The sequence below is a fragment of the Carya illinoinensis genome, chromosome 6 (assembly GCF_018687715.1).
Source record: "Carya illinoinensis cultivar Pawnee chromosome 6, C.illinoinensisPawnee_v1, whole genome shotgun sequence".
In the NCBI taxonomy this organism is placed as follows: Eukaryota; Viridiplantae; Streptophyta; class Magnoliopsida; order Fagales; family Juglandaceae; genus Carya; species Carya illinoinensis.
In genome coordinates, this window is record NC_056757.1 from 1049886 (window position 1) to 1063053 (window position 13168).

Consider the following 13168-nt stretch of genomic DNA (forward strand, 5'->3'; position numbering starts at 1 on the left):
TATAAGTACTGTATAATTATTTTAAAAAATAATATAGCGATCTATTATTAAAAAATTAATTTCTTTTATATAAATTCTATATTTATTTACTTTTTTTAAAAATACTTACACGACAATTTAACACTCACCATATGATTTCTCTATAACTACAAGAGTAGTGATTATTCATGTATTTTTTTATTTCTTTTCCGAGAGTGGGTCAGCTGCTCACATGACTCCATCCACTTGGTTTAATCAATTAAAATCATGACTTTCTCAGTACAAACAACGTACTATTATTATACATACATACTTTCCCCCGGTTTGAATCAAAATTAAATACGATATGGTCTATATATATATATATATATATGCATGCATGGACCACAAAGCTGCAGGCCGGTTGTCATACCTAATTGTTCAATATAATTACCAAGCTAATTTTTCCAACGTTTATTAGCTAGCCTAGCATGCATTATTATTGCAATGCAAAATGGGCAACCTTTTGCTCACAAGAAATTAAAGTCCATGCTGGTGGCCGATGCGTGAGGGCTTGTAGAAATAAGCATCGTGTCAAAATGTCTAGCCTCAATTAAAATCGATTACACCAGGCTGCACAAATGTATAAAACATTGATGAACTTTAGTTTTTATGTCAAGTAAAAACTAATCAGGAATAATAATGGTGGCAGAGCCTTTGCAGAAGTAATTAAGCTACATCCCATAATTACAAATTCGTACAAAATGTTTCAACCTTCACTCCCTGATCATACCCACCACCACCAGATCTCCCGGCCTAGTTCCTGATCTACCTCAAGGCCAGAATTTCCATTGCCGACCATCACACAGCTTCTCTACTCCCTTGGAGGACAAAACCATTGCATTATCATCCCAAAAATATGGTGGAAAATGATAAAAGAACACGTGGCCGATGATTTTCTGGTCACTCCAACATTCTCTTTCCATGTGTATCTTGAATTGCTCCCATAATTAATTCTTCCCACTTCCTCCTCTTCCCTTCCTTTTGTGGTCTTCATTTCTTTGTTTTGTACGACACCACCCACCATTCATTTTCCTGAAAAGAAAATGTTTTGAAATATCTTAAAATGGTGCCCCAAAATGTTTGCTGAATGATTATGGAATGAAAGCAATAACCTCTTTAGGAAAGAAAGACATATATAAATATATATCTATCTATATATATATATACCTATGGATCTTTTGCAATGGAGAACTGCCTCGTAAATTGAGCTCTCAGAGTCACAAGATCTGCGCCGATGATCCGATGGATAAGCTACACTAATTCGAGGAGATGTTCTAGACGAGTATGCCCAGTTCTTAAGTCTCTTATCAACAACTTCAGCTTTAGAACTTCTTGATTTGTTTCCTCCGAGTCTTCGAAGCAATGGCCTAAGAAAATCCAAGTACTTTTGAAAGATGTGCTTTGACATTCTTCGACATGACCTTCTAAGGGAAGAGCAATAAGGATTATTTTCAGCTGCAGGAACAAGGAGTTTTGGTGCATGGGAATAGGCCGATGGCAGAGCAGAAGTGGAATGATCTGAGGCCTCATAATATGCCTCCATCTTCCCGGTGTCCATAAAAAGAGGCATAAGATAGCCATCGGAGAAAAGCTCATCTGCATGAACAACAGCGAGAGGAGACTGCGAAATAGGGAAGTCAAACTTAAAATCTTGAGAGTTTCTGAAGAATCTCTTGGAGGCTGTCATTGTTGGGTCCATCTCGATGAAAGAAGCTTCATCGGAGGCGTCCAGTGAGGATCTGAAGGAGTTATCTAGGCTTAAATCTACAGATGGTTTCAGGTTCACCAACCAACTGTACGAAAAGCTTTCAATTGAAAGAGGATGTGAGGCTTCCATGAATGTCGACCTATTAAGGTATGTAAGGAATACGAGGAAGGAAAAACAAGAACAAATATAAACACTACAAGCAAGGGAAAAATGAACAAGGTTTAATTTATAGCAAGCAAAGGCCCCTCCTACTGTATATAAATGTAACATATCTTTACTATGTGTGTGTATGAATAATTTCATCTCCTATTTCTCCACGAAATTGATTGTGTGGTTGTCTTACTTAGAGACAAGGGATTTTAATAATTGAAAAAGAGAAGAGAGAAAAGAAACAGAAATGTGAGCCCCAGCAAGACCCCTCATCAATGTACTGTTGCATCAATAGTTGACCCCACTGTTTTTTTTTTTTTTTTTTTGGCCTTTCAATATATCATTGTTTTTTCCAAGCCATCTTTAGAAATTAAAATAAGAAGAGATTCATCAAGTGTCATGCTTTTAAATTCTTATAAACCTATATAAATTCATAGGAGTAAAGTAATTAGAAGGAAATCAGTGTTCATTGGAAGCATGCAGGTTCATGCATGCATGCTTGTTGCATGAATTGTCCAACTGCTCTAAAATAGAAAATAAACAGAGTACAATCAGTTTTATTAATTTAAATTCTTTTTCTCTAGTAATCCTAGTAATATATTCATTCTCGACCATTGGATGAGGCTATCTTAGCTTGCTCTCTTTTGTCCTCGTCTTTTCATGTTATTTTTGTGCCAAATTTGGAGTGGGTATGACCATTTTGAAAGGACGATGTCACCAAAATGATGCTTACATCCTAGCGACTTCAGGACAAGGCACAACCTCAATGATATGATGTTAATTTGATTGTACAAAGTTGGTAATTAGTTGCCAATGAATGACCTACTCTCTTTTTTTTTTGTCATCAAACTTGCATTCAATTAAAAAGGAGAATACAAGAGGAGAGGGCGGAGGACCCTGACAAAAATTCCTTCATAAAAATTGCAGTGCTTACAATAGAAAACTAAAAGTAAAAACGAGCGATGGAACTAATAAATTGGACCAACCCCAAGGGAAAGCTGCAATAGCGGTTTTAAAATCCAACTAGTGGATTTGTCGAAAACTATTGTGATCTGCATATGTGAAAGCAGCATCGCTACCATCTGATCCAGATTCGTTGATGAAGGTTTTCACATCCTTTTTCCCTAGATTCTCGATTAGGGAAAGCAGTAACATAGCAAGATAGTTAGAATTGGACAGTTTGGATTGCTAGCAGTCTTTCAGAGGGACACGTGGCAGAGCTGGTGTTTGTGCTACACTCACCGGTGCGGATGGAGCCTGGAGATTGGGGTCATAAGGATCCAGATGTGGCGAGTCCAACTGCAATTAGACCTACTTAATTAGACCTTTGTAACATATTTTTTTCTTGGAACAAAATATAGCAATTTTTTTTATATTATATTCGTAAGTACATTCGTTTGTTTTAGAAGAAAACATATTACGAACGAAGGTAATGAATAAGCGACCACTTTTTTCTTTTAAATTATGAATAAGAGACCACTCACACATGTATGGTAAAATAAATAAATAAATAAATAACACATCGATTCTAATCTTGAGAGATTAGGTTACGTGTAGATGCTAAGATGATTTGAGTTAAGTTGTAAATAATAATTTTTTACAAGTCTCATTAAGATAGGTTTAACTTTTTTAGGTTGAGATGAATTTAACTTTTTAAATTTAAATGTATGAAATAGGTTGAGATAAGTTTTTTTTTTAAGTTAAAAAAATAGTAAGTCCCATCAGTGATTGGTTAAAATAAGTTGAGTTTGATTCAACAACCAACCACAAATGGTGGTGGTGTTCGGGTCAAACCTCCTCAAGCTTAAAGCCTCGTTTGGTTACACAACACAAACTATCTAATCTCATTTCATCTCATCTCATATCATCTAATCATTACAATTTTTCTAAACTCTCACACAAAATATAATAAAAAATTTAATTTTTTCAAATCTCAAAACAAAACTAATATTAAAAAAATACATTCTAACAATATTTTATTTAAATTTTTAACTTTCATCTCATCTGATCTGTATAATAAAATGTTAAAAAGATTATCACGCATGTCCTTATTTCAGACACAAATGAACCAAGTAGTATGGTATATTTACAAAAGGTTAATAAAAATAAAGAAATATTGCAGACACTGGTCCCGGGGTTGTCGGAGAAAGAAATGAACACACAACAAGGCTTTTGTGACAAAAACCAGAGCTAGAGAGTGACTTGAGTGAACTGGTCCCCCTTGATCATGTGCCCCTTCTAGTCAATAACCCAATCTAAAAATGAAGTTATATATATCATAAAGGAAGGGAAAAGGCCATTTTAAAATTTGTCCATGTGATACTGCACAAATCCTCCGTCCAGTTTCTCTGCCGGCGATACATGCAGCATTTTCAAAGATTTCAAGGTTGATGGGGGCCAAGATCTGACTTAACTTCAGTCATAAAACTTCATCTTCATTATCATAAAGAATTTAAAATTCTCTTAGCTCTTACCACCGGAACCGCAAGGAAATCAACATGCAACTCATTCATGAATAATACAAGGAGTATCATCTGTCTGTTCTAATGAAAGGTCGCTGTATGCCTGCCAGCATATTCCAAAATCATGCATAACACTAGTTGTTACATGGGATGGTCGCGTACGTACAAAGCCAAGGAAAGAGGTCAAAACAAGGTTGTTTGTTTTTCTTCGCAAGTAAACTCTCATTTCAAGAAATCGTTCTTTATTTACGATTTCTTTATTTCTTTGTTAGGGATTATAGGTTTGAAATAGCTTGTTTTAGTAAAACTTGTGAATCAAACTTAGAACCTTTACATGCTGGCACTTAGGTGGCCGGGTTGCAGTGATGGGCTGCCTCTCTCAAGAACAGTAGTTAAGGCTCGATCCGAATATGCTTCAATGAGTGGGGCCTTTATGATCACACTCAGGGAGAGAACGTATACTGACTTTAGTGATGTTGACAGAGTAAATGGAAAATACTTTATCCATAAAAAAATATATAAAATTAAATTTATGATGTGGTTTGATATACTTTATCAGATTATAAAATTATTTTTATTATAAAATAAATCTAACGTATTTTTATTAATATAAAATAAATTTAACGGATATTATAAAATTATATAAGTTTGTGAATTTATTTTTTATAATTTCTTTATATTTTTAACAATCCTCAAAGTAAATAGAATGACAAAAACCAGCTACAATTGCAATAGACAATGATTAATCTTAAAAACATGAATTATTTGAGAGGAGAGAAATCATTGAAAGGAACATGTGAACCTCCACAAATTGTTTACCTTATCTTCGCTCGGTACTGAAGTTCTCGATCCTTAGCAATTTAGTTATGTTGATAGCTATTGTTACGTAGGGTACTCTGCCTCCAAGTACTGGAAATAGGCTTGCCTCCGGGAACTCTTCAATATTAACGATCCACAAACTCTCCAAAATTGGTGGAAATCCAAATTAATATGAGATTTCAGTTACTTCTTCCAAAATCATTCAAAATAATATCAGTTATTTTATTTCAAATCATTATATATTTATGAGAACTGTTACAAACATAAAAAAAATTATACAAATTAAACCCACAAATTGACGTGGTTTCATGAGATCCATTAAATTTATTTTATAATAAAAATAACTTTATAATATATCGTATAACATGATCAAACTACATCAGTTTATGAGTTTATTTTTATATAATTTCTTTATGCATGTCTAAAGTATTTATCTATATTTATACTATTAATGATCTTACCCTACTTGTAAACATTTGGTTAAGTTTAGAAATGATTTTGATTAAATTTTTAGCAGGATTCTTGTTTTTTTTTATATTAATTTCTCGTACAATAATTTAGATTCTTGTATATTAATGTAGCAATCCAACGTCGCAAATGAATTAACCAGATAATTATCCGACAAAACTCAGCCTTTGGGTAAAGAGATTATACTTTTCCATTCAGCGTTTTCCAGCACGACGATCGATAGGTAGCCAAAGGCTACAGCCAAGTAGAAGGGATGAGTTCACATTCATGGTCTTATCTACAAATTTATATAGACAAGGAAAGTGGAGACCGAGAGATGATCGATCAAGTTCTTTTCCAACAACGTACCAGCAACGCAAATTAAAGATTATTCATTTATTTTCATTCGGCTCAAAGCCGTACATGCAAGGATATCAACTAATTTTATTTATTGATAATTATAATAATTATACGAGGATATCCAGCTCCTTAATATTCAAACTAGAAGCACAATTTCACACCTTTTTCACAATTTTGGAACTATATCCAGTCCTATCATCAAAATACTTAGACCACAGCATCACACCTCCATACTTTGGTGACTTCTTAATGACAGGAAGAATTCGAGAAATCAGCATATTGGGTGGAATATATCCACTTCCGGCGGCATTAGGAGCTGCAGGCAAACCCAAAAATATCTTCCCAGCCTTTATTGACTTAGTCCATCGGTTCCACGAACTTATTAATTTTTTGATGTTACCTGAACTATATTGGCATTGTGGATTGTTATAGAATTGAATCCAGACATAGTCAAAAAGGCCTGTGTTTAGAGCTTTACCAAGGAATTTATCAGGAAATGGACATTGGGGAGCTGCGCTTAAGTACACCTTTCTTCGTGGCGTGCTGTAGGACTTTAGGTACCGTGCAAGATCGTTCCAATACTTTGTGGATCCAAGCTCTATGTCAAAGTCTATGCCATCCAAAATGGCATCGCCTAATGGACGTGAGGAAGACTTTCCACCCAAGAAATTATTCCACAAATAGTGTGCTACATTTCTTGCGTCTGCAGCAGAAGCTAGGGAGTAGCTTCCAACACCACCCCCAAGGGAGAGCATTACCTTCACTCCTCGCTTTTGGCAATTTCTAATGCCATTGCTGACTATCTTGCATCCGTTGGATGCTGGGTTGCAATGACCTGCAAGGTTGATCACTGGTTTTCGGCCATTGCCGAATTTGATGAGGAAAGCTATGTTTACATATTTGTATCTTCCGGTGGCACAGGTTTGGGTTAAGGTTCCCTCGTTGCCGTTCTGACCCCAGTAGATGGCGATGCCACCAGCATGAGAGGTTTCGATTAGTGTTAGGAATAAGATGGCAAAGAGGAGTAGAGGTGTTACTCGAAGGACGTTGGAAGCTACCATTTTTTCTGCCAACCTCTTTGGTGTTTCGTGCTTTCATAATGTTGAGAGGATCGAGGGTCCTTTTATAGGGTTCAGGGTGCATATGGAGCAGTAGATCAGGTTTGACCAATTATTCTTAAGAACGTGTAAACACATGCATGCATGCCCTTCTCAAGCCAAATAAACTTAATATATATCAAATTAACAATTCCTTCTTTTGTTTATATCACATTAATCTAGAAAATAGAAGTGTCATCAGAGAAAATGTCGAGGCTCGGATACACATGATGTACTATATAATATTATAAATAGATAGATGCTGCATAGTACTAGTGGTACTGCAGTACTTTTGGAGTGTTACTTCTGCTTAAATATTACCATTGACAGATCATGACTAGCAATCGTAGCTCACGAGACGAAATTATGTGAAAAATATAAGGAATCATGTATAATGAACATAAGGCGTAGAAGTTCACGTACATGCAATGTTTGCGCCATACTCCATGCTGCGCGCTGGCTCAAAATTTTATCAAAGCTAGCTAGGCTTCTTCACTATTGACCAATTATATTAATGCACCTGGCTAATAGCAGCATTAAAATAAGTTTTATTGCTTGCTTAACGCGCGCCATAATCTCACATGAATCAAAACCAATTAAGTAATTGCAATATGCATCCTTATCACTTTGCTCGTGAACGGTGAACGTTCTTCGTACTATTTTTCTATATATATATAATCTTCACTTAATATACAAGATATATATAATTAACCAATACCAGATGGCGCTTGATCCGCGGGCAGATATTACTCGACCGGCTAATCAGCTAGCATGATAATATATACTGAATAATAATGCAACCATATCATTTGCTTGCAACAACATTTTGGGGCCGGGAAATGATCACGACTTACATTAATGGCGACTAACTAATTAAGAAAAGTCTAATCCTGGACTCTGATCTACTCTTACTGATCTTATCTTATCCTCTAAAATGACTTCAAGAAGTAGGCATGCACGCACGCATGCAGCTAAAAACTGATCAGTTTAAGATCAACTTTTTCTAAGTCCGAACATCAACTACTTATACATGATTGAGGATGTAAGAATAAGAAAAAAGGTAGAGTTTGACAAAAAAGAAATTCTACCTTCTTGTATTCAATCATGGTAGCAAACTTTACAGACTACTATCTATATATAACAAAAGGTACAACCAGTTGACAGACTGGAGAATAAAGGAATATTTATACAATTTACTAACTAACTCTGAAAATACAAAATAGTACATGACACTTCATGTATTTCATGAGGGACTTTCTAGTAATTTATTTACAATGGAATCTTTGTTGATAAGTGCTGAATGTGGAGGCAGCAACTACAAGTCTGGTGCAATGTTGTTGCCACGACTAATATGATCATCATGATTCTGCTACTCCAAGGTGATGGCATTTTGTGGTGGATGTTGCTCCAATACTCCCCTGCAAGATGGATAATAGATATTTGCTATTTCCATCTTGGAGAGGTGTGAATAAAGAAGATGAGATGGCAAAGACTTGGTAAATATATCAGCTAATTGTGAGAGAGTTGAACATGAGCAGTTTTTATACTGACTTCAAGAATTTTGTCTTAGATCAAATGACAGTCAACTACAATATGTTTGGTTCTTTCATAAAAAAAGGGTTCAGCTGCTATGTGAATTGCAGCTTGATTATCACAATATAAATCAGTAGCTTGTGGATGAGCAACAGACAGATCAGATAGGACCTGCTTGAGCCAAGTGAATTATGATGTAATGGAGGCCATGGCTCAATATTTTGCCTCAGCAGAGGATCAAGATACAACCGTTTTTTTCTTTGATTTACATGAAATGAGAGAGTAGCCCAAGAAAATACAATAACCAGTGACAGATTTTCTTGTGTCTGGACATGATGCCCAGTCAGAATCACAATAGCCTTTGAGCTGAATTGGAGATTTGGAGGATAGAAGGATACCTTGACCAGGGGAATTTTTAATATATCTGAGAATTTTGTGGGCAGCAACAAGATGACTGGAAGTGGGATGGTTTAAAAACTAACTAAGAACATGAGTAGGGTAACTAATGTCTGGTCTGGTTATAGTAAGGTATAACAATCTGCCTATGAGGCGCCTATAAACTGTAGGATCAGTTAGGGGGGAACTAGAAGATCTACTAAGTTTATGATTTTGGTCCATTGGAATTTTTAATGGTTTGAAAGCAAGAAGTCCAGAGTCTGCAAGAATATCTAAATTGTATTTTCTTTGACAAAGATGAATGCCAACTGATGATCTAGCAACTTCAATGCCTAGCAAATACCTTAAAGAACCAAGGTCTTTGATCTTAAAATGGTGATTGAGAAAAGCTTTGAGAACAGAAATAGAATGAATGGAATTACTAGCCACTACTATGTCATCCACATAGACTAGAACAGTTGTGAATGTGTCACCATTTGTGCAAGTAAAGAGGCTATAATCGGCCTTTGATTGAGTAAAGCCAAAATGAATGAGTGATTGAGAAAATTTGTCATACCATTGGCGTGAGGCCTATTTAAGGCCATAGAGACTTTTGAGCAGTTTGCAAACTTGAGTGGGAGAACCTTTGCTATATCCAAAAGGTTTCTTCATGTAAATTTCTTCATATAGATCACCATGTAGGAATGCATTATTGACATCAAATTGTTGAAGTTGCCATCCATGAACAGCTGCTTAGGCAATAACGGTTCTCACAATGACCATTTTTACAACTAGTGAAAAAGTCTTGTGGTAGTCAATACCCTCTTTTTGAGTGAAACCTCTAGCAACCAACCTAACTTTTTTCCTCTCAACAGTACCATTAGAGTGGTATTTGGTTTTGTAAACATATTTACAATCAATGGAAATTTTTTCAAGGGGTAACTCAGTAAGATCCCATGTATTGTTTAATTCTAAAGCTGCAATCTTAGTCTTCATTGCCTTACACCAGTCAGCATCTTTTATAGCTTGTTTATAAGTGGTTGGATCATTGTGTGAAGAAATTGTTGCAGAAAAAAAAATAAAAATAAAAAATAACTAGGTGACAGGTTATCATAAGACGTGAATGAAGACAAAGGGAATGGTATACCTAAACATGAAGATGATGAAACCATATATTGAGTAGGTGAGATAGAAGAAAGGTGCTAGCAATGGAAGTCTTGAAGATATTGTAGTGCTCTTCTTGTTCTTGTTGATCTTCTGAGAATAGGTTGAGGAGAAGGATCTGAAGGTGGTGACAGAGTTGGAGGTGGTGTAGGAGGAATGAGTTCAGGAGGTAAAGGTTGTAAGGGAGAGGATGATGAAGAAGATGGCATATACTTGTTGGTAGGTGGCGTAGAAGTCAGAAGACAATTAGTGGGCAGAATGTGAGGGGAAGGGAGAGAAAAGTTATTAAAAACTCAGAGAGGTGAAGGAGCAGTGGGTGTAGGAAGGGTTTGAAGATGAAAAGGAAAAATATGCTCATAAAATGTGACATCTCTTGAAATAAAAACTACATTAGTGTCAAGGTCAAGTAGTTTATATCCTTTGATGCCAAAAGGATACCAAAGAAAAAGGAATTTCCTATCTTGAGGGTCAAACTTTTTTCTATTATGGGATAGTGTTGATGCAAAACATAGATAACCTAAAATTCTCATGTGGGAATAAACAAGAGGTGTGTTAAACAAGAGCTCGAAAGGAGTTTTGTTTGAGAGTAATGAACTAGGTGCTCTATTGATAATGTATGTTGCGGTAAGAATGTAATCATTCTAGTATTTTTGTGGTAGGTTGGATTGAATTTTAAGAGCTCAAGCAATATTCAAGAGATGTTGATACTTTCTCTCGGGTATACCATTTTGTTGTGGGGTTTCCACACAAGTTTTATGGCATATGATTCCTTTTTTATTGAAAAAATCTAGCATCTGAAATTCTAGTCCATTGTCACTTCTCAGGATTTGAACTTTAGTATAAAATTGAGTTTCTACTAGGCTGCAGAAAGCTTCTATACAAGGTCTAGTATTTGATTTAGACTTGAGCAATTTGATCCAAGTACTTCTTGAGAAGTCATCCACAATGGTTAAGAAGTACTTTGAACTGTCATAAGCTGTAATAGAGTTAGATCCCCAGAGTTCACAGTGTATGAGCTCAAAAATTTTCTTACTTTTATGAGTGATAGTGAGAAAAGGAAGTTTGTGATATTTTGCTACTGGACAGATAAGACATGGCTAATTACTAGAAATTGAAGACAAGTGATTTTTGATAGAAGGATCTTGAATTACATGTAGTTTTGAAATGGGTGTGTGGCCCATTCTACAATGCCAAAGATCATAAATGAAATCAACAGACTTGAAAGTATTGGAAACAGAGAAAATTTTAGGCAAAGAAACAAAAAGTTGATGAAGAAGAGCTGTTGATGAAACTGCAGCATTAACCAAGTAGTAAAGTCCATTCTTCATCTCACCCATGCCAATCGTGGTCCATGTCAAAAGGTCCTAGATAAAACAAGTTTGTGAAAAGAATATGAAGAAACAAGAAAGAGAATTAGTTCATTGTTTTGCTGAGATTAAATTGAAATGAAAAGATGGAACACAGAGCACATTGTGCAGAACTAAAGTGTTGGTAATTTTAACAATGCTTATATGAGAAACAGCTGCAGTGCTGCCATTGGGAAGTCTGACCACAAAAGAAACACGTGAAGTAATAGTTGGAAAAAAAAAGGTGCTACAAACCATATGGTCTGTAGCACTAGTGTCAATAATCCAAAATGTTGCTTGTGCTTTTTTGTGTGCTTGGGTAGATGAAGTAAGACAAAAATGTATACCATTCATGTGGGAAGATGAAGTACAATCTGTATGAACATGTTAACCGAGTGATTGGCAATGGAAACTTCCTTTGGCTACAATAGAGACAATAATTGCTGATATTGGTCCTTTGTGAATGTCAATTTCTCATCTGTAGAAGCTACTAGTTCAACTCAAGTGAGGTTGGCAGATAAGAAACCAAGAAAATTATGCTTAACAAGTAGTTTGTGTCCAGGTGGGTAGCCATGTAATTTATAGTATTTTTCTGCCAAATGGCCTGTCAAATGACAATGAGTGCAGAGAGAGGGTTATGCATTGCCTGCTTTGAAGCAGTTTTCAAGAGTATGGCCTTGGATTTTGCAATGTGTGCAAAATGGTCTATCACATTTTTAGTGATTGGGTGGTCTATATGATTGTTTAGGTAGGTGGGATGATTGTATAACAGCAATGGCCATAGAATCAGGGCAAGGTAGGCTTGAAATCATGAGGTTTTGCATTTCTTGCTATTGAATCATTGAAAAGATTTTGTTGAAAGGAGACAATGGGTCTAATAACATGATTTGGTTTCGAGTGACATGGTAAGAGTCATTGAGACCCATGAGAAACTGCATAACACAGTCTCTTTGATATCAATCAAAAAGAACAGTGAGCTTACCTCAGGTACAATCAAGTAAAGGATCATAAATGGTGAGTTCATCCCACAATCTTAAGTTTGCCAAAATATAGACTCACAGAATCATGATCCTGCTGTAATGTTGTCAATGCCTTCTTTAATTGAAAAATACGATGGCCATTTTGTTGAGTAAATCTATCTTTAAGTTCAGTCCAAAGCTGTCTAACATCATCAACAAGTGCAATGCTAGACTTCAGAGTTGGACTAATTGAATTTTGAAGCCATGATACAACAAGATCATTGCATCGATCCCATGCATCGATGCAATTGATAAAACCAAGTCTGTTTTTGGCTCTAAGAGCTCTGCACATAGCTCTTGACCAGGTTGTGTAATTGTCGGTGTTAAGAGGATCAGGAACCAAAGGGAGGGAAGGATTGTCCCCATAGTCAAGTTGATAGGGGTTGAGAATATTTGTAAAATCTATAAATAAAGTCCTGGTGGGTTTGATTGGAGGAGTGGATTCAGTAGTCATGGAAGAAAAATTTGCAATGTAAAATCTGGAGTTTTGAAGCTCGTGATACCATGTAAGAATAAGAAAAAATGTAGAGTGTGACAAAAAAAGGAATTCTGCCTTCTTATATTCAATCGTGGTAGTAAACTTTACATATTGCTATCTATATATAACAAAAGGTACAGCCAGCTGATAGACCGGAGAATAAAGGAATATTTGTACAATTTACTAACT

General features: G+C 35.7%; 2 protein-coding genes across 2 annotated transcripts; both read right to left on the reverse strand.

The window, feature by feature from the left end:
- Nucleotides 1-550: 550 nt before the first annotated feature.
- On the reverse strand, nucleotides 551-2045 carry LOC122313828 (probable membrane-associated kinase regulator 6). Its single transcript, XM_043129083.1, has 2 exons — nucleotides 1189-2045; nucleotides 551-1053 (listed from the first exon to the last, which is right to left on the reverse strand). The coding sequence occupies exons 1-2, from the start codon at nucleotides 2030-2032 to the stop codon at nucleotides 1046-1048; spliced, it is 852 nt and encodes a 283-aa protein (XP_042985017.1). The 5' UTR covers nucleotides 2033-2045; the 3' UTR covers nucleotides 551-1045.
- A 3928-nt stretch (nucleotides 2046-5973) lies between these two features.
- On the reverse strand, nucleotides 5974-7050 carry LOC122313826 (hevamine-A-like). Its single transcript, XM_043129078.1, has one exon. The coding sequence runs from the start codon at nucleotides 7026-7028 to the stop codon at nucleotides 6123-6125; it is 906 nt and encodes a 301-aa protein (XP_042985012.1). The 5' UTR covers nucleotides 7029-7050; the 3' UTR covers nucleotides 5974-6122.
- Between the last annotated feature and the right edge of the window lie 6118 nt (nucleotides 7051-13168).